The sequence below is a fragment of the Cyprinodon variegatus genome, unplaced genomic scaffold (assembly GCF_000732505.1).
Source record: "Cyprinodon variegatus isolate N-32 unplaced genomic scaffold, C_variegatus-1.0 Scaffold204, whole genome shotgun sequence".
NCBI lineage: Eukaryota > Metazoa > Chordata > Actinopteri > Cyprinodontiformes > Cyprinodontidae > Cyprinodon > Cyprinodon variegatus.
The window spans coordinates 1,011,699-1,033,717 of NW_015150657.1; the positions used below are offsets into that span (position 1 = coordinate 1,011,699).

The window sequence follows — 22,019 nt, forward strand, 5'->3', positions numbered from 1 at the left end:
TTTCTTTCTTTCTTTCTTTTGCTGACTGCACTGTAATAGTGCACTGCATTACAAGTTGTTCCCTACATCACTTCAACACCGTCTAGCATCTCATTTAAAAACGACTTATGAACAGTACAATGAAAAATGGCAGTTTTTTTTTTTTAAGTCTTACTTGGCAAAGCCTTTTTATATTTGTGTATTTACCAGGTCATGCCTAATCCCCACAAAATGTGAATAAATGCCTCTTAACAAGTTGCATATAAACCAATGTTTTTCTCTTTGCTTTGTAACCATGAACAATCTCTCACATAATTACTAGCTACTCGTATTAGTATTATTGGGACACGGCTTTTGAACATACCCCATGCTAATTAAATAATACGAACATGAGGGCTATTTTATAAGCTTAAAGTTAGTCTGCTTTATCTATTCCAAACCAATTCTGATATGCTTATGATATGCTTTTCAATAATTTCCGTAATGGAACAACAACTTTTAATTATTTAATGCAAATTGCATCCTGAAATGAAAGAAACTTGTAGGGATGGAATAATGATCCAGAAACCACAAAGTTTAATATGGTTAACTGATAGATAATGGAACACCAGATTTACTCTCCAAGGTTAAGAAAGTTAAACATCAAGTAATGTGAGGATGCCGAGTTAAAAAGAAGTCATTGCCCCAAAAGCATTGGTTACCTAAAATGTGAATTCTAACCCCAGAGGCTTTTAAAGCTAACAGCTTGTACTGCCAACCACATGGGTTATAGTGTCATAAAGGTACGTTTCACTGCCACAGATGTGGTGTACAAAGTAGATGGCCTAATTTAGACATTGTAGTACTCCCACATTGTTACCTATATACGCAGTGGTTCATCATGACAATGGACTCATATAAAATTTAACCCATTTTATGATAGAAACTATGGAGATTAAACTATCTGAAACTATTAAAAGTGTGTAAATTATATTTAAAATCCAAGTCAGTCTGTGAAACAAAGCCATTTTTAGTTTCTGGCAAGAAAAGGAGTCAGATTACCAACCAAAACTTCTGTTTTTGGCCATCTCTGCAAAAGGCTAATGGATATTTCAGTTTTAATGATGACAAATGGATTTATTTAAGCCTGTATACCATCACAATCCTATAATTCAAGAAAACTCATAAGTCTAAGCACACATGTACTTACTATTTGTGAGAGTTGTGAATTCATACCACCATGAAATAAAAAATAATAGCCCAAAATGAATTGAATATTCACTCTTATAATAAATATATGTAATCCTTTGTGCAACACAGTAAATCTGATTAACAATTTTGACTGGTGTTCACCACCACGGCAGCATATCCAATATTATTCCCTAAACGTGAGTATAATCAGGACCATATATAAGGAACATTTGTTTTGTCTGCATTCTGAACACAGTTCCAGAGAGAGGGGACCAGAGTTCAATTCCTGGCAGTCATGCCTCTGGCAGGTTCATTTGTTTTAGTAACAGGACCCTTGTTCAGCTGTTCACTGCAGGCAAAAAAAGGGGGGAAGGTGAATCTTATAAACAGAGGAATGCCCTTTCCCAGGTGACATGGGAGCAACAGCAATAACGCATTCAGGCCATGGACAAATAAAAGTAACTTCATTTTAAGAAACAGATCAATCTTTTGATTCCTTCAATTTAACTCAGACATGAAAATCTGTCAAACCGTGTATTTCCTAAAGGTAACTCCAAAGAAGAAAGAAGAAATCCTTATCAGACATGCAGAGATACCTGCAAGTGACAAACAAAAGAACTTTAAGCTTTGACAAGAAATGAATACTGATCAGTTGGTCATAAATGGAAAAAATATAAATATTATATCCAAATCACTGAAACTCAGGCAAACAACCCTACCTGGGAGTGTTTGGTAAAAATAGATACAGCTAGCTTTTTTCACTGTAAGCAAGGTTTTTTAAATCCTGTCAGAGAAAACTCCAAATATTCAATGCCTTCCAGAAAGGCAGCTTATCCTGTAACCATGCAAATAATGCTCATGACTGATATAAGATGTAAAGGAAAATGTACAAACTAAACTCTCTAATTTTGTTTGTACACCACAGAGACCCTGCTTACCTGTGCAGCTCTTATTTTTACTAATGCAGACAGAAAGAGCATTTCAAAAGAAAATACTGTAAGTTTTGACCCAAGTATTAGCTTAATTTGAATTACGTCAAACAATTTTTCTAGACAATTTATAGCACTGTGTGTATCAAAGCTGAACGCAGGCTGCCTCCCCAACAACTTGCCTTAAACTTGAAAAAGTCCTGTGACCCAAAACCGCTTTACAGCAGTCTGAGCTCCTCTCAAACAACACTTTTGTTTAGTTCGTTATCCTGTTGGTTTCCAGTTGCACTCAGAGGCAATTGACAGGATATAGGCCTAGCGCCTCTAGTGGGTAAAAGTTACAAATTGTTGCTTTAACTGTAACCTTGCGCAGCAAGCTGGATTGTGGACAGATCCGAGTTTTTAGTCTCACAACAAATCCATCCTAAAAGACTCCCGCTAATATGTTCGTCTCGTAACAACCAGCGAGTCGGACCAATGACATGCCAGCAGTGTTTTTTAGGGGCGGGACATGTAGGAATGGCGGCAGTCAGAAGAGCCTTGCTGGGGCATTACAAACATGGCTATGCTGGAGGACTCACCTATCGATACCGCACTTAAATCAGTTGTAGCTAAAATAGTAAACAATTTCTCATTTAAAAAGAAGCAAAGATAACTTATATTTATAGATGGGAAACATCACAATCCAATGCCACGAATTGCTAAAAGCGTATTATGGAAGGTGGGTACTAGCTGGCATGTCACCCAATCAGCTCAAAGTATTGTAAAAACGTCCCTCCTTTTTATGGACAGACTGAACGGCAGTAATCCCAGATTGATAACATAGAACTTAAATCAGTTCAACACATATCAACCTGGCTACTGCCAGGTCCCTTTAACTGTGTTGCTTTTGAGAAATTTATTTTTACAGTTATACTATACAGATTTTAAAATAACTTTTGAGAAAATAATAAAAAGCTATTCTATCAGAGAAATATGAATAACAATTGTAGAATCAGTTGAAACAAAATGATCAGAATTTAAGCAAATCTTTGAACTTGTGTACCTTCAGATCTCTTTAATTAGAGATCAGATGCTTAAACCCTAAGTGGATATATCTAAACAACAAGATGTAAGCCTAAACACTAGCATACCTAAAGGAAGCCAAAATGGCTGCCAATTCGAGACTGCAATGGATAGATGTTTATTCATACTTCTGCAGAATAAACTCTCTTTTTGCAACCTGTGACACATAATATCTTTGGGTTGTGGTGCTGTGCTGAACACATGGAAAGGTGCAGCTGTGAAAAAAATAACAGTAGAAGCCGTCTGTCCTCCTCAAAACATTTGACTCATTGTTTTGTGGTGTATCAAAGTAACTGGAGCATAGTAAATATTTGGTTTAATGCAGATCACTCATTTCACCACAAAGTCATGTTTTGATCCTAATGTAGTTGAGCTCTTTTACAGGAGGATGCTATGATGGCTATTAATATGAAATCTATGTTTATGCTAAGATCCAAATAAAAATAATTCTGTTGGTTGTAGATATACTATGAACAGTATTTCTTTCAATAATTTCCACCCATTTTCTGTCACACATATCCCAAGTGGGGTCGCGAGGGCTGCTAGTGCCTATCACCAGCTGTCTACAATAAGTTAGCTTAATTTATCTTACATAAAGCTATTAAGGAAATAAACTCTTATGTTTTTATTTTTCATACTGAAGCATAACAGGCCGACATTTTTAACTTATAAGAAAAGGCAACTTTTAAGACTGCCCAGGAAAATCTTCTTAGATATGATAAAATGCTGCTTTTCTGAAATAAAAGCAGAGCAATGAAACATGATTCGAATAAAAGAGGTAATCCAGGGCTTTGCCTAGATGACAGCAACAGCACACAAAGCCAGGTGACTGTGAGAAGCCGCACATACACACAGATACAGAGAAGATGCCACGGTGGCTGTCATGAGGGAGTGAAGATGTGTCAAGTGTTCGGCCGGCGTGGAGGGAAAAACAAAACAAAAGGAAAAGGATGAATGTGGTCCAAACAGACAAAATATTACAGAAACACACATCAGGAGTTAAACTGGCAGGCAGCACAATTCCTAGCATTGTGCTAGACACATGCGCACACACAGACAGTGAAGTGATGCCACTGACAAATACAGCAGCAAAGGGCACGCCAAGGTGCCAGAAAACTCTTTGACAGGCAGTCTCTTTTTTTTTTTTTCTTTGCTGGATACTGGCTCCCTGAGAATTTCTGCTTGTTAACTCGGTTCAGGGATGGCAGAGGGGAGCTAGATGGGAACAGCAAAAAAGGTTTTCAAATTACCAAAAGGAGAAGAGCCAAAGTGACTAGGCCATCATTTAATTGCTAGTGATATGGAAGACTTGTGGGGTAATCATTACTCGGATTCTATCCTCAAGTCATCCACCACCCCATCTGGCTGTCAGACATGTAAGTAGGTGAGTGCACACACCGCAGGAGGCACAAACTATTGATCTGAAAATTGCCTGTTGCAACATTTTTCTTTGAATGTTTCCCAGAGCCGTGCGTGTTCTGCATTTAGAAGTCCTTATTCCACAGAAGGAGTCTGATTTCACCTGCTTGCAAAGAGTATGGTTTGCTCCAGATTGGTTTGCCACTGAGGAGAATTAACTTCTGGTATTTATCATATAGGATGTTTTGGTTTGTTTTGTTTTGGGGGTTTTTTTAAACACAAAAGTAAACCCAGTGTTGCCTGAAATGGTCTTGAAATAAGTGAGCAGTTAAATTGTTTGAAGCGATTCCGAGGGAATTAAAACGGCAAAGAACAAATCGTTTAGCAGCACAATCTACTGGGTTTATAAAGCATTCTGTTGAAGAATCCCAGACTAGCTGCAGCATTTTACATCCATATATTTGATAAAAGTCAAGTGAGGGCAGCAGGATAACCTCTTAAAGGAACAGAGTTATTGATTTTTATCGCTGGAACATTTCTGGAATTTAAATTAAAGGTTAAAAAAAAAAAAAGAAAAGAAGAAAAAAAACATGTATATTACTCCAGTAATTCAACTGCATAGGGGTAGTCATTTCTTGGTTATGTCATGCTACCAAAGTAAAAATGCCTAATAAATCATTTTCCCCCCCATATACTTTAAAATTCTAAAGACAGAGCTAAACCACCTGATCCATAAATAATTCACTGTCTGCATTTTGATCCATCCACTTGGGGAGCACTGATCTGCCCTTGTGTGGCGCCCAGGGAGCAGTGTGGGGATAAGGCCTAGTGGTTAGGGCATAGAGCTTGTAATCCAGAGGTTCTGAGTTCGTGCCCCACTCCCACAGAATGCCACTCTGGCTCTCTGAGCAATACCCTAACCCCACAGTGCTCCCCGGGCGCCCCACGATGGCAGCCCACTGCTCCCCAAGGGGATGGGTAAAATGCAGAGAGTTAATTTCGTTTCTCTGTACTTGTGACAGTGTAATGACAATAAAAGCTGGAGAAAAAAAATATATTATTATTTCTTAGATGTGCAAGATACATATTTAAACTTTAATGACTAGTAAAGCGTCATTGAATTTTTCGTCGGATTGATAACGTATTTTCACCCTAGTTCGCAAACTCTTTGTCCATTTGCAAAGTGTATTTGCTGACCACCTCCCACCACAGCGCAGACATTTTGCAGGTGATTGACAGGACAAGTCCAAGGAGTTGGAGACGCATTGGAGAGAGAGAGCGAGAAATGGTGCAAGAAACGTCCTTTTCCAGGACCTGGTTTAGCAAGAAGGCTTGGCTAGCAGCATGTAGCTTTATTCTGCTTTCCCTACCTCCTTTTTCAAACGTCATGGATAAAGACAGTTAGGACAGATTTAAAACACTTTTTTAAAAAAGGCAAAGAAGAATGAACAATCTGTAATTCACATGGGAAATAATATAATATAGTGCACTTTCTCTAAATGTTTGTTAAAAAATATACGTCTATTTTGAATTTATAGCCTCCGCTGTGTGATCTGAACTTTCATAATCTAAGTGCTGCACACTTTTAAAAGTCATTTGATCATTTAAGAATAAGAAAACATCTATTTGCCTCTATTTTCATCAATACGCCTGATAAACATCTACAACACCCTGCAAAAAACTTATTGTTTTTACTGCAATATAATCTCATACTATTTTTGGAAATGATCTCAACCTTTACAGTGGTACAGCACGTAAAGTCGCCAGCGTGCAAAAAAAAAAAGTTGTAGGTCAGATTTTCTTCCCTGTTTTGACATGTCGATGCAACCCTTGGCAAGGCACTTAACCCAAGTTGCCTATTTATTCAGGTATTCATGGAAAATTGTGTCTGTTGAACAGGCCTATAATGTTAAAAGATGTTGAGTGGTTTCAATACTTATATAAGAACAATTTAAATTTTCTATCATTTTTATGAGTAGGTGTTCAACAATTTATCAGATTAATCGACTATTAAAAAAAATCGTCAACTACTTTAGTAATCGATCAAAAGTTAAATGGAGTATAGAGATTTTAAAATACGCCTTTAGCAGACAGAGAAACCCACTTAAAGCAGCAACATTACCAACATTTTAAGAATATTCATATTCTGCATTTAGGATAAGAAAATCTGATTCATCTATCAATATGCTCTATCCAGAGCTTTTAGTTTCACATGGTTAAACTCTGTAAAAAAAACTTTTTGGTATCCCATAATCAATCAATTAACTGGAAAAATAAGTGACAGATTAAGCAATTAGCAAAATAATCATTAGTTGCCGCTTGATCAAAAAAGAAGATCGTTCTTAAAAAAAGAAAATAAACAAAAAGAAAAATGACACAGAATGTGTTCACCAAGGACATAATCTTCTCTCCATAGTCATCCCAGTCCCAAGGCCTCCATAAAAGAGAAAAATTGTGTAGTGAACAGATCAGAGGAGCGCATAGATAACCCAGAACTCTGCAAACAACAATGATCAGAGATTCCTCTTTCTGTTAAATCAATGTGATGGTCTGGTTCGCATGAAAATGTGTGTATTTCTTTATGTTCATGTGTGAAGGACACAGTAACTACTCCCTGGGGTTAAAAAAAAACTGCAATGACACAGTCTAAGCATAACTGTTGTGGAAAGGTAGTCAGCTTCCAGCAGAAGCTTTAACATCAAATTCAAAAAAAGGTGCCCATAGAGAGTTGTTCCAGTCAGCAGCTCACTTCATACTTACAGCTGTATTTGACAACCCAGCAGCCGGCAAGAAGACCCAGGAGGGTTGAGTAGGTGGTGGGCATTTGTCCTTCTGGCACAACGACATGGCTCACTGGGGGAAGAAAACAAACACACAAAAACCAAACTGAAAAGAGGCACATGAGGGAGTTGTGCTACAAAGATAAAATAACTGCTGCCTGTGGTTGACGAGACAGTTTAGACGGTTTGATCAATGTTAACAGAAAAGAGCAAAAACAAGAATTCACACCATTTAAACTGCTTATTATTTGTGTCAGACACCGAGACATGGCACCTGGCAGACGGATTCAAAACCCTGGAAATTTCTATGTTGTATGAAGACAAATATTTATTGGGATTATTATGCAACAGAAGAGGTATGAAAATGAGAGATTTATCTTCTCCAAAATCTGAGGTGACACCCTAAAATTTGCTTTCAAAAGCCCTTATAAGTTTAATCTAACCTTAGTATAAATGCTCATAAATACCAGATTTGAAGTTATAAAACACTATTAAGTCTTTGACTATGTAATTGGACACTATTGAAGCCATCCAGCAATATTAGAGTGTAAACCACAACGGCAAACCAATCATGGAATGACTGTCAACCTAAACTGACAGATTAGTCAGGAGGGGGCCATAATTGAGGTGCAGTCATGTCTCCTGTGGGTTTGCAGAGATCTGCAGTTCAGTGCAAATATTAGCTAACACAAATCTAGTGTTTATAATGGTGTTTGTTGACAATTAGCCATAAGACTTTCTATTACAAGCTACATAGGGAATAAAGAACACATGTGGAAGATGTTGCTCTGGTCAGATTAAACCCAAAACTTAACTTTATTTAGCAAATCTCCTTGAATACACCACCCGTACAGTAAAACATAGCATTATGATGCTAGAAGGGACTGGGACGGCTATTAGGATAGTATTATTGTATTGGATGTTTTTTAATACTGTAATGACCAATTAAATTAACCATCATTTGCTTTATTAGGAACCAAATCTTTAAGGTAGGACATCTTAAATATAGCTCGCAAAAGAATATATTCAATAGCTATTGGTATATAAAACAGTTCAGATCTTTATCTCTTTGATAGAAGGGCAATAGAGTGGAAGCCTAGGGGTTAGGGAATAGAGCTTGGAATCCTGAGGTTCTGAGTTCGAGCCCAAGACTGCCACTCTGGGTCTCTGAGCAAGACCCTTAACCCCACACTGCTCCCCAGTCGCCGCACAATGGCAGCCCACTGCTCCCCAAGGGGATGGGTTAAATGGAGAGGTAAATTTCTCCATTGTGAGATCAATAAAGTTCAATTATTATTATTATTAATGGATGTTATCAGATTAAATCCACGTAAAGGCTGATTTATACTTTGAAATTAGGTCATCTGCGTAGGTGTCGCAGTGAACAAAAAGACGTCCCCACCCCCTACGCAGACACTACGCTGCACCTCTTCCAAATTGTAGGTTACCGGTAGCACAGACAGTGCCGCAGACAGGAGGCCGGCTTGTTTTGTTTTTATGACTGTAATTGCGGAAAACAGCTCGTGAAGTTGGACCAGCTAGAAGAGCGAGATTCGCGAGAACGCTGGGACCTTTTTTCCACCTGGATCCTCGCTCTTTTTGGCCCTCATGTCCCTCCGTTGTCGGACAAACTTGCCCCCACTTCCTCTCCGCCTCGGCCGTATCTAGACCCACAGCGTATAGCGCAGACCACGCTCAAAACTGAGCATAAATTAAAAATGTCTCCGTCAAGCTCACTGCAACACACTGCTGCGGGGAGTATAACCAGCCGTAATCCAACTGATGAGAAAGTATATTTTTTCATAAGAGAAAGAAAAATAACAAAATTAGCAAAGCAAAGGAAAGAAATACAAAACAAACTGTGTCAGCATAACATTAGCTATCATCAATTTTCCTCAAAGCAAGCGTTGCAAGTGTAGCACATGGTTTAATACCTCGTCTGTTTTAAAATGATATATGTAGGGTTTTGCAACAAGATCATCGAGAGATCTTTAGTTTTAGTAATTAAGTAATCTAACACCAATTTTCATATTCTATGGTTTAACCACAATATAAGGAATATTTCCTACAATGAGAATTTGCCAAAGTTCCTCACCTTGGGAGAGCAACCAGGTAAACCTTCTGCAAACCAGTCAACCTGCTTTTGACAATGAAACAAAAGACAATGGAGACGCTATTGCTATGAAAGGCAGGGGCACATAATTATAGGTTAATTAAAATTTAAATCCAAGCTTATTGCCTCTTCATTCAATGAGTGAGCTCGGTTGACAAGAGCAGAACGAACATAATTACATCCCAAGGGTAAAACCCTCTTACATTTTCCATTGAGACTGAAACTGGAGGATTCACCCTGAAATGTTAAAAATGAAATAAAATGTCTGAAAGTAAAAAAGTACAAACATTCACCCCTGCAGCCTGAAGAGGGGAGAAAACAAGAAGCCCTTCTGCTTTTCATTAGTGTGTTTTCATCACTCTGACAGCACCTCCAAACATTTTATGAGGAACGTTTCCAATTACCTCTGCTCTCTGGTGTTCTTCCAGCCATTACTATGCAACAGTGGAGGAGCTGCTGCATCACAATGATGTATACACCACTAAAAGCACCCGTTTGCTACTGTTGAACCTTCATGAGTGATAATGCTCATGTACCGACTCGCAGATTTTACAGAACAAATTGATCTATGTCTCTTTGTAAAGTGCATGGGGTAAACTGTGTAAGAAAAAAAAAAAGTCATCTTCAAGGTTGAAGATATAATTTCAACAACAGAACTACAGAGTGAGACACACTCATAATAACAGATTCAGTTCAATTTCTAAACCAACTCGTGTGTACTTCCAAGAATCTCAAGTAGGGAAAAGTGTTTTTCAACAATAGTTTTATCCTTTAGATCTTTACTGAAAAACTAGTTATGGCCCAACTTTCACCTTGATCAGTACCTGGCTGTTCAAGGTGAAAAATCTCTTCATTTTACAATCAATGAATCGCTAAATGCGAGTGTAACAAGGCAGAGCTGACAATCTTAGCGAGTGACACTTTTACAGAGTGCAGACCACTCAAAGTTAGCTATTTTCAGCATCACTGAGGTGTCAGAAAACGCTTATCAAAGGAAATCAAAGGAAAAACAGGAACCAAAGAAGGAACTTAAAGAAAAACTGTTTCACCACTTGGCATGTCATATTTGCAGTTAATTCAAGCAACCAGAGCAAGACCCAGTAGGAGATATGTGGTTTTCTTTAATCCTTCTGGGCTTTTAACCTCTGACTGGCATGAAAGATGCTGAATTTAGAGACGTTCAAGATCTTTTGCAAATCTCAAAGATAAAGCAAGGAACTATATTGGGTACGGAACATCCATGGAGACTACAGTGATTGCTAATACGTGACACCAAAGAGAAATGTCATTAATATTAAATATTAGTAATGCTTGTTTAAATGAGACTTCTCTTCAATAGAAGTATCATGGCTTTGCTACTAAGGCTGATATAGATCATCTATGCCTACTAATTGCAGGAAGGAAAAAAATAAGAAATAAATAATCTGAAACCTGTTTCCTTTTGATGTGATTGTTCCAAAACAAAAATCTGAACTCAGAAAAACCAAAAGAAAAAAAACTATTGGGATGAATAATTAGAGCGAGGAATTTCAAACATGCCACAAAAACTCTGTAGATAAACCTCTAACTTTTACACCATCTTCTCTTTACTTCTGCAAATCTTGGATATTTTTCTTAATAGAATAACAGATTTCTTGTCTGGAAGTCTGTGGGGAGAAGAGAAAAGTTGGTTACACAAAGGAACTCTACCTGAGCTAGAGAAGGTATCAGCGATCCTTCCTCCCAGTAGGACTCCCAGGCTGGCCAGCTGATGTTGCTCTGGTTGCGACAACTTGCTGGCCAATAGCAGTAAGGTCTGATCCCTTCTTATACTCTCATTCGACTAAAGGGAGACATGTGGACACCGTTATACAGTCTCTGGGCATCTAATGTAAAAAATATCAGTGTTTAAGGGTTGCCAAATTTGGAAATACCACAGAGACAGTGGCTGATGGGCTTTGAGATGTATGTGATTTAGCATCTTGGGTTTCTTCTGCAGCTTCCTGGAAAATCTGCAGCATCTCCTGGCTCACTGCATAATCTGCAGGCCGCTTTCCATGCAGATTACTGCAAAGAAGAAAGAAAGAAAGAAAAATAATTCAAAATAATAAAAATGGGCAAAACATCTATTGAAATACTTAATTTATATATGTAAAAAAACAAGTTTGCGATCAGGATTGGTCAGGATGATAAAAATGTCTAAAACATAAATTAAAGACAGCCAAAGCAAAGAATCACCCAGCACTCGAGAGGCTTAGTGCAACAGGATGCAGCTTTCTGTAGTTTTCCATCTCCAAAGCAACCATAGGATGATGGATACACTAGAAACCTACAGATTTTCATTTTGAATTTCAATTTTAAACTTTTTTTTTTCAACATTTTGAAAAACACATTCATAAACTTTTTGAAAAAGTAACAAAATGACTTTTTTCACGATAACATTACCAATCTTTAGTTGTTTTTTTTTTTAGACTATTCATAAAGTATAAATACAAAATAAATACAACCATTATCAGAATCAGTTATGCTCTCTGCATTGCTGACAGTTTAGACTTCCAGAGAAAATATATAAACATTAGAGGATATGAAATGGAAGCTAAACAAAGTAATTCATTTTTTCATATTTTTGTTCCAGTCCACAATATAATTTTCAGGCCAAAGTGCTTTCTCTCAACATCAAATCAACCTATTTTAAAATGTTCTCAAAGTGCCTGCAAATCAGATCAATTTTGTCATCTCTGACCAAGCGGAAATGTAAAATTCATTTGTTCTTGAAGAAAAACAACCTTAAAAAGGAGACCCCACTTGTATTTTTTTAAGAGACATGTAAGTTTTTAACTGAAAAATATATCTAAAAGAACATTTAAAAGAAAAGTTGTAAAGAAAAGAACCTTTACAACTAAAATACAGTTTGATGACCAAACTCTTAGCAGTTCAGGGCGGAAGCAACTATAAGCCTGTAGCCTATTTTCCTGAATTTAATTTCTGTGCTATAAATGGGTCCAACTACCAAACAATCAAAGCGTTACACTCAAGATGGATATTCTGGATACTCAGAAGCAACCAGCATACAGCTCAACTCAGACAACAATGGGAACTTCAGGTAAGGTGAAAAAAGTTAATAGCGAGCTACGAGAACAAGCAGAAGAAAGCCGCAGTTCTGTGTTGGGCCACAGGTGGCAGTATCATTACAAATCTCTGCAATGCCTCTTTAAACTGTGCACCATCAAGTAATTTTCCAGTTGTATGACTTTGCTATGTGATAAAACTGCCCCAGTTATTCCATTTTAAATCATTTATTTCACCTTTGACCTGTAAGGTGTTTCAGTTATTAGAATTGCTGCCTTACAACAAAGCAGTCCTACATTTGAATCCTTACAGACTTTCCATGTTGTACCTATGCATGCACCGTTTTCTCTCTGGGAACTCCGGCATTGTGCTTGGTTACCAAATATTTGATTTGTTGAGAAATGGATCTGAAGATGCCTTCAAATTTCAAAAAAGCATATTATAAGTCTGACACACAGTAACCTTTCAAATAGTGTGTGCATGAAGGCTTAAAAATCAAAGCAAAAGCACTGCTATGCAAAGACACTCAAAGATGCGAAAAATCCAAGCATCTCCTGGTTACAAAGAGGATGGTGAAATAAAGTGTGGGTTTGAAGAAGCTGTCTGGAAGGTCACCTTGAAGAGGTGCAAAGGAAAATGGGATGAAGGGAGAGGATGGAAGGAAGAGAGGATACAAACAGAAGAACCGAGCCCAGCAGGTCGTCTCTGAAAGATTAGGCGTCAGCAAAGATAACACCTGCGGGACAATTAATAGGTCCACTGGTCCATAAAATATTTCATTTGGATTCATTCTCCCAGCCGAATACACACACAAATATAAACAAACAGAATGTCCCAGAAACTTGAACATATGCATTCATACACACACACACACACACACACACACACACACACACACACACACACACACACATACTGGTGTATGCATGCAAGAAGAATATGTAAAAAATTCTGGGGAAAAAAAGTCATGGAGTAGGTAAAGTAAAAAGTACTAAAGGGCTTTGCTTGACCAAAAATGTGATTCTACAGAGTATGAAATCTACCAACGGGTCAGACTAGACCACCAGAGAGACAGTAAAGGCTTTAACTTCCAGCTGCCATAATAAATAAAAAAAGCCATTAATTTTTCACATGTATCAAAATTAAACACTTGATTAATTTTGAGAAGATGCAAGATCATTTTAACACATAATCTGTAAATTCCTTATTTTTTTGTTGTAATGTCTGTACTTCCACAATAACTGGAAACAATTTTTTTTCTTTTTTTTTTTTTTTATTACTTCTTTTTTACCTTTCTAACAACTCAAGAAAATTCCTAAGGCGCTTCAAGAACCTCTTAATGAAGTGTACAAACAACTGCTATGTTTACATGGACATAAGTAATCGGAGTAAATGGCCAATCGGACTATATATGCGTCATGTAAACATGTCTGAATATTCTGATCGGAAATGAAATTGAAATCCGTCTGAAAGGGTTGGTGTATTCCGATTAATGATCAAATCAGTGTGCATGTAAACTCCTCCTGTCAGCATAAATCACACATATTCAGTCAGATTAGTTTACTTATGTCCTTATAAATCGTACAATCCCATTATATATATTTTTTGTTATTTTAATTCTGCATGCATTTCAACCCAATCTTGAAATATCGTGCATGTAAACAAAGCTATTGAAAGAGAGTAACGGAATAAACAAGAGAACGTCTTTAGGATAAAAAATACATACTCAGATTATTCTCTTTTGATTTGGAATTTACTTAAAATACAAGAAAGCATTTCCTCATTAACAAAAGCCTCCCTGCAATGTCTTTACTTATAGAGCATTTCAAACTTTGACAGAAAACAAATTTATTTCAGCACATAAAGGGCCAAAAATCTTCAGCCTGCACTTTGGCCAGGAAGGAAAATAACTCTACAGCAGACACTACACTGTATGGAGTATACTTCAAAGAGGGAACATAATGACACCCACTCAAAGAAAGTTGTGAGACCCACACATATAAGGTGGCCTCTGAGATGTTTCCAAGCAAAGTTTCAGTTTCCACTACTTTTTCTCACCAAACACATTCTGGAATCACTGAAATGAACCAGGACTCGGATAACATTTTTCGGCTAAAAAAACATTAGCGGAGCATCACTTAAGTCAAATGCAAACTATCCTGTTCCTTGATCACCATAAAAATAATACTGTTTACTATCTTTTAAGAGTGATATGTTGACCTGTGATTTAATTGATGGCCAAAATTCAAACACACTCACGTTTGAACACATTCAAATGGTTTAAATGTTGTGAAGATCAAAAGCACTAAAAAGATGAAACATATAAAATTTTAATTATATAATAACCTGCTACTATAATGTCACTAACATTGCTCATTTATTGGATTAGTACTTTTTAAAAAATAATTTTTCAGTTCCAGTTCATATGCAGTATATCCAAATGGCATACGAGTCGAGTATAAGTCCCAGAGTAGACATTAATTAACAGCCCAATATAGATTGAAGGCTTTAAAGTGGTATATGGATTCAGCATGTACTTCCGATTACTCAGCCAGCTGTCCATTCAAACATAAAGAGTGACTTTTTCACCCACTCATCAATTTATTTTATACTTCAATAGCAGAGCAATAACCACTGCCAGCAAATGACTTACTGCATATTTAGCAACGTATAATTTTCAGGCAGCTCCTTAAATGTCCTTAAAGTTGTATACTGGTTGATATTCATGTTTCCTGTACAGATCTTTTTCCTATTTTTTGGATGTCCGACTGTATAAAAAAAGATATCCAGATTTATAATTACAACAAACATTATGAAAATAAATATTTTAAAAAATCTGGTTAATATAGTAAGCAGAACCACAAATCTGACTTTTTTCCTTCAAAGCAGCTGGAAGAAAAGCAGATCCATGCTGCTGGTGCCCTAAGCCTTCAAAGTACTAAGGTTTGTATGGCCCTGAAGTGTTGTCTAAATGTCAGTCGATATGTTAAATTATCTCTTGCACAAATTATCTTCTTTTACCAATTTAGAAATAAGTAATCCATAATTCATTAACCTAATGTGGTGGCTTATGGGTTGAGCTCTGAATGTCAACCTGACTTTTGATTCATTAGACTGATCACATGCTTTTCAACTTAAATATGCATACATTTCCAAGCAAGAGATTTGTTTTATTAATAAGATATATGAAAAATATTTTAAAATCTTGCATGAAAATATTCTCCATGCCTCTTTATACATGTGATAAAGATTATTACATGTGAAATGATGAATTCATCCATAACCCTGAGATATATTTACATCAATAAATTTAAATGTAACTTATCAAGTGCAACATAGAGGTAATTAGACAGCTATATAATGAAATAGAAGAGAAAGTAGAATGGAAGACAGTGAAAAAATACTTCAACCTATCACGCATCCAGGCAACAACAGGAACCTGCATAAAACTGCTTCCAAATCCAGAGCTTTGTGCCAGTCATTCCATTAGGAATTGAACTGGCAGATGTCTTTGCTTGGCTCGTGTGAATGTGCTAGGCAAGGAAGAGGTTTGGATGATTACATTCACTGGGTAGTGACCTGGAAGGCTGTCTGTGTCAGTGGCTCTTTTCCATTGCAGTCAAGAAGGAGGTTACAGAAGAGAAAAATGTGTGACCATGCATTAAGGAGCCACCAAAGCAATAACACAAACGATGTAGAAAACGATAATTGGTAATTACTAAAGAAAGAGGGTGACCCCGATCAACCAGTCTAGTCATCATAATGATTACCTAATGTCCCCCATCTCATTATCAGCAATGTTCTGCCCATATATGCTGCTTCTGTAAGAACTGAGCGTTTGCACAGCAGCAGCAGGGTGATAATAAGCATCAGCATTGCATCTGTCCACCGACTCACAATTCTTCACACCTCGACTTGAACCACAAAAGGGTCAGAATGCTTTACAGAGTAGCTGGCAAAAAGGCAGTTAATGCATATTAGGTTATATAATGAAATATGGATTGATATGTTTAGATATGTTGCTAAAATATTTTACTTCCTGTGCCATTGTTGATGGATGACAATGGGAACAATGGTGCGTGTTTAGGTTCCTGTTTGTAGAGTGATTGTTGTTATTATGAGGTCGCATTAGCTTTTAGCTTCCTTCTGCCCCTGATTTTTTCTGTTTCATAATTTTATTTTCATTTATGACTTAAATAACTATAGCTTCCAAAACGTATTTAGGCTATTTCTTTATTTTCTATTTACTTTTCTATGAAAATGTTTAAATAAAGGCTGTCTAACTCCTGTATACAAGGAAAATACAGTGAGGAAATTCAATATTTGAACAGCCTTCTGTATTTTAATTTCTCGCTCTTAGAAATCATGGAGGTGCTTGGCTCCAAGTACTTAGAGATTCACTTCCATACAGGAAGCCCACATTCATATCTTCAAGTAACACAGAGTACATGTCAGACTTAATAATATTACTTTAGCGATAGTTCAAGATGTTGCTTTATTGTATGTCTCGTACCATGTCTTTCGGTTGTGCTGTTCTTTTTTCATCTCGTTACAGATGATGAAGCAGACTGAAAATGTTTTGTCATTGTCTCCTTTCTATCTCTTCTTTCTTTCATCTTTTTTCTCTTTTTTCCTTTTCTTCTTCTGTTTTTCTGCTCTATTTACATTGCAGTGTCCATATAAACTGTAAAACTCCCGGCATAATTATAATAAAGCAATTTATATGCATTAAACAAGTGGAGCAATATGGCAATTGCCATACTGCTGCACTTGTGATAGTAAAATCTTTTGGGCTCTTTTCGGCACCAGGACAATTATTCTGATTGCCACATTGCCAGACAGGACACTGTAAAAAAAAAAAAAAAAAAAAGAAAAAAGAAATCATGGAGGGTTCTGAAATGATCATCATAGGTGCATGTCCACTGGGAGAGACATAATCTAAAAAAAATAAAATCCAGAAATCACAATGTGTTCTGAAATGATCATCATAGGTGCATGTCCACTGGGAGAGACATAATCTAAAAAATATAAAATAAAATCCAGAAATCACAATGTATGATTTATTTATTTTATTTTTTTTACTATTTATTTGTATGATACAGCTGCAATTAAGTATTTGCACATCTAAGAAAATCAATGTGAATATTTGGTACAGCAGACTTGGTTTGCAATTACAAAGGTCAAACGTTTCCTGTAGCTTTTCACCAGGTTTGTACACACTGCAGGAGGGATTATTGGCCCACTATTCTACACAGATTTTCTCTACAATAGTCAGGTTTCTGGGCTGTCGCTGAGGAACAGAGTTTGAGCTTCCTCCAAAGAGTCTCTATTGGGTTTAGATCTGGAGACCGGTTATGCATCACTGGCATCATGTGATAGCAGTATTCAGCCTGTGCTGGTTCAAGTTAATAATAATAGACCTCATATTGTCTACACATCATCTTAAAACGGAAGCTTTTGCTTTAGTTTGATGTAATTTGCTTTCGTCTAATACGCCTAAACCGATAAATCGCTTTACACTGTCCTATATTTACAACAGTATTCATTAAGGGATGGACTTGCTGTGAGAAACAAACCATTGGGCACTATAAAGGTAACAATTTGGTTTAAAATAAAATCCCCTAATATATTATTTTTAAGTCACTGATTGAGATTTTATCTTTACACCCCTCCAGATCCTCTAAATCAACCATCCCACTTTAAACCATCCTGAGTGTAAACATTAACCTTCATCAAGCAAACATAAGGAGCAACTTACAGAACATTCTGCGAGGCACCAAGCTGCAGCAGCAGCTTAACAATGGCTGCATGTCCGTTCCTCACAGCATCATGGAGTGGAGAATCATTTTCATAGCCAGGGGTGTTCAACAGGGCTCCTCTAGAGACCAAAACCTCCACAGCTGCCAGGTGGCCCAGATTACACGCCTCATGCTGAAACAAGAGGGAAAAAACAAGCGACAATAGTATTTCTGTGTAACTTCTGTTCATATTTTTATCACTGTTATTGCTTAAAAAAGCTCTATTAGCATAAAATCTGAAATTATTTTTTTCAGTCTTGCATTCCTCATTTTACTGCTAATGGGGGAAAATGCATCAAAGCTATTTTGTCATGCATGTAAAACAGCACAAAGCTGCAGAATATGCATTTTGCAACTATTAATCAAAGTTATATTACATACATTTATGAGATCCAATCACATTAAACTGTTTTGCATTATTATAGAGAACCATGATGCTGTGATATGATGCTTTTTTAAATTGAGACTGAGAGAAATGTCCTTCTTTCTAACATCACAATCGTCCAGCCATTATCACAAACATTTAAGAGGTCGGTAAGAAGATCTATACCTGATGAGGACATAGAAGAAAATGGAAATCATTAAAAGTTATGATGAATATTTGTGTTTGAAAATGATCACATATTCAAGTGCAACATTGCAATGACATTTACAATGTGTAGCAAAATATTTTGCTTTTACTGTTTCCTAATGTTGCATTCAAGCTTACATTTAAATAATGTATATCAAAAAATAAATTACAATATATATAAAAAAGAGAGGATTAAATATTGAGAAGACATGTATTTTTATTACAATGGCTCATTCTGCAAAATGAAACTTGCTTTTCCATTTTTCAACACCCAACTGTTTCATGTAAAGATAAGCCATCTCTAGGATTTATTTAGCCCTGGCCATCTGTAACAGACAAATGTTTCCTTTTCCTCACAGGAATTAAAATGGATTTGTTTGGTACCCAATAATATCTGAATCATTTTGTTTGCTTAAGGCTGAACGATCACAGAAAAGCACGCACTTGTATTACCTTAGAAGACTAATAAAACAGCTAGTAAGTGGTGCTGAAGCTACAGAAGTGGAAAAGACACATCAGGGATCTCCAGAGGATTCCAGCATTTCGGCTCAACCAACATCCAGAAAATATACAAGCAGTCAAATGATAGTTGAAAGCTCAAAGCTTATTGTAAGCATTTAAAAAAAATCTGCTGCAAACTGTCAGAACTCAAATTGAAGACGTCTGAGCTGAGCTAGCAGTGAGATTAAGGGATGTAATAAAGTCAGAGACAAACACTGATGCTTGTTCTCAAAGAGAAAAAAAAAAACATGATAACTGAGGGAACAGAAGACAGACCCTTCAACTTCTCCAGTTGAAGAAGAACTTCTTCGAGGTAAAACAAGGGCAACAACTACAGTTATCTCTCTAATGATAACTGGAGTTGAGAATCCATTTTGAGCCATGTTTCCTAAGATTTTTGCAAAAATAAATTTCTTAATTAAAAGGTATTCATACTACTAGATCCGCTCTTTTTAAAATTTTCATTCAAGTTTTATTACAGGGTCTGTAGGTAACTGCATTTGAATAAAAAACAATATATCGTCCAAAATAAACCCCCTTTTCAATTCAAAACCTTTTTTTCTGCTCAATTATTGAATAAATAATTTTATGAGCACAACAACATATACATTTATTGTTTTTAAACTAACTATTTTGGTTATTTGGTAATTATGGTATTTTTTTAAACCTTTTGTTTCGGTCTAAAATTCCGCGATTGCATACAATCTTATGTTTTTTGCTTAATTATTTCATTTAAAGTGTGTTCAAACATTTAATCCACATGTAGAAGAGCAGTTTGAGCAGCCTTTTCATCAAACCACGTCTTATTTGTATTTTTGTAAATGACAATTTCTGCTTTTATTTGAGTAAAATTATATTTAAGTAGAGCTGCTTTTGATACATTTTGGTGACTAGACCTAATGCTGAAATATCTTCTCTATTATGCCAGAACTTAATCCTTATCCCTTACTAATGCTGCCGTTATGGTGAAAGTATTCCTTCCAGACCAAAAAAAAAAATATTTCTTAATTAATTCTGCTGATTATAACATCTTCACCTATTCTTATTAGTCTGCAAGGTTTAATGCAGACATCCTTCTCTATTTGCCCCATGGCTGTTTATCACCTTACAGCCTGCTCTGCCTCTGATCACTTCTCAGCTTTGATGCCAATAGTCCTGCTGCAGTTCTTGCCCTGAATATATACGGATTTTGTCTTACATTTTGCTGCATCTGCTTAGAGAAGCTCAGCTTTTTTTCACTCTGCAATGATTTTTAAATCCGGCATGATCACGGCCCGACCTGGCTCTTGTGACTTAAAAACATCATCAGTGATCAGGGAACCTCTGGATCCCGCCATCCGGCGGGGGAGAATTTCAGTCAAGATAGACATTTTTACTTGGCTGTACCTTGTTAATTCTGTGACTTGACCTTCTTATACCTCATCCAAAATACTTAGGATATCCTGAGCTATTTTCTGCATTTAGGCTGCTATAGGCATAGACTGCTGAAGGATATAAGGACCCCTTTTCATCATTCTATCTCTATTCTCCCCTTCTGTAGTTTTTTTAGTTCAATCTCTAACATTATATTCTCTCTTTCAGTAAAAGTGAAAAAAAAAATATCCACTGGACTTGGTTTCCAAGCTTTGAAGACGTTTCGCCACCTCTCCAGGAAGCTTTCTCAATTCAAATCCAACCCAACCAACTTTAAACAGAGGTGGTGGACTCAGATTCCAGCTTCCAAAAACATACAATTCAATCATAGACATGATCCCTTCCAGATATCACCAAACCCCCCACCCCATCACAGAGGAACGAGGGACCTACCCGCTCCAGCCAGTGAACAACACCTCCTTAACGACCGACTCTTAACAATCATAGACAGGTTTCAGGTATTACAGGAGACAATTCCCCCCTTAACGGCAACCCCCCACCTTTATCGACCGACCCTCAGAATCATAGAGAGGTTTCAGATATTACAGGCTAAAGATGGAACCAAACGACCCATTCATCGGTTACCATTTGCATGTTTCCAAGCGATACAAGGCTTTGTCTAGATAACACTCAAACTCACTGCGGATCCAGACATTTGAATTGAGAAAGCTTCCTGGAGAGGTGGCGAAACGTCTTCAAATCTTGGAAACCAAGTCCAGTGGATATTTTTTGAATTTTTACGGAATTATAGTAGTCATGTGGAGATATTTGACCAGACATGGATTATTACCTTAAAAACTGTGAATGTAATGTGAATGTTTTTTGGCTCCATGAAATGAGCCTCATTATTTCGCTTCACCAGCTGGTTCAGTCAGTTCTGCATATAATGGTAATACTGTTAAGCCTGGTCTTTAACGCTAATGTCCACCTATCGGCCAGAATATTAGGTGAAAGTCGGGGGACAGGGACATGAAGCCGCCGTTGAATGCTGCGCTATTTCAACCACATCAGAACTACAAATGTTACTGATATTATTGCAAAGTACAGAGTGTGTATACAGTTGAATAAAGACAGGTAAATGTCTATCTTACATGGATCAAAAACTGCAATCAACGAATAATTAAATGCCATGCTTTGGCAAAGATTCACACACTAAGATTTCATGGTCATCATGACTAATAAAAACATTGTATTTAGTCTGAGATGAGAGGATCTAGAGGTGCCCTGATCACAGATTATGTTTTTAATTTACAAGCAGAGCCATGCGTGTCTACCAGTAAAGAACAAAGAGTT

General features: G+C 36.8%; 1 protein-coding gene across 2 annotated transcripts in view; it reads right to left on the reverse strand.

Annotated features, from left to right (window-relative positions):
• The window catches only part of bard1 (BRCA1 associated RING domain 1), a 35,157-nt gene that overhangs the window by 6,079 nt on the left and 7,059 nt on the right, over positions 1-22,019 (reverse strand). For both annotated transcript variants that reach the window (XM_015379966.1, XM_015379965.1), the window contains exons 6-9: positions 18,202-18,374; positions 11,309-11,441; positions 11,085-11,217; positions 7,263-7,355 (exon numbers count right to left, since the gene is read on the reverse strand). In XM_015379966.1, the coding sequence (XP_015235452.1) occupies positions 7,263-7,355; positions 11,085-11,217; positions 11,309-11,441; positions 18,202-18,374 (532 nt within the window). The remainder of the gene's footprint in view (positions 1-7,262; positions 7,356-11,084; positions 11,218-11,308; positions 11,442-18,201; positions 18,375-22,019) is intronic.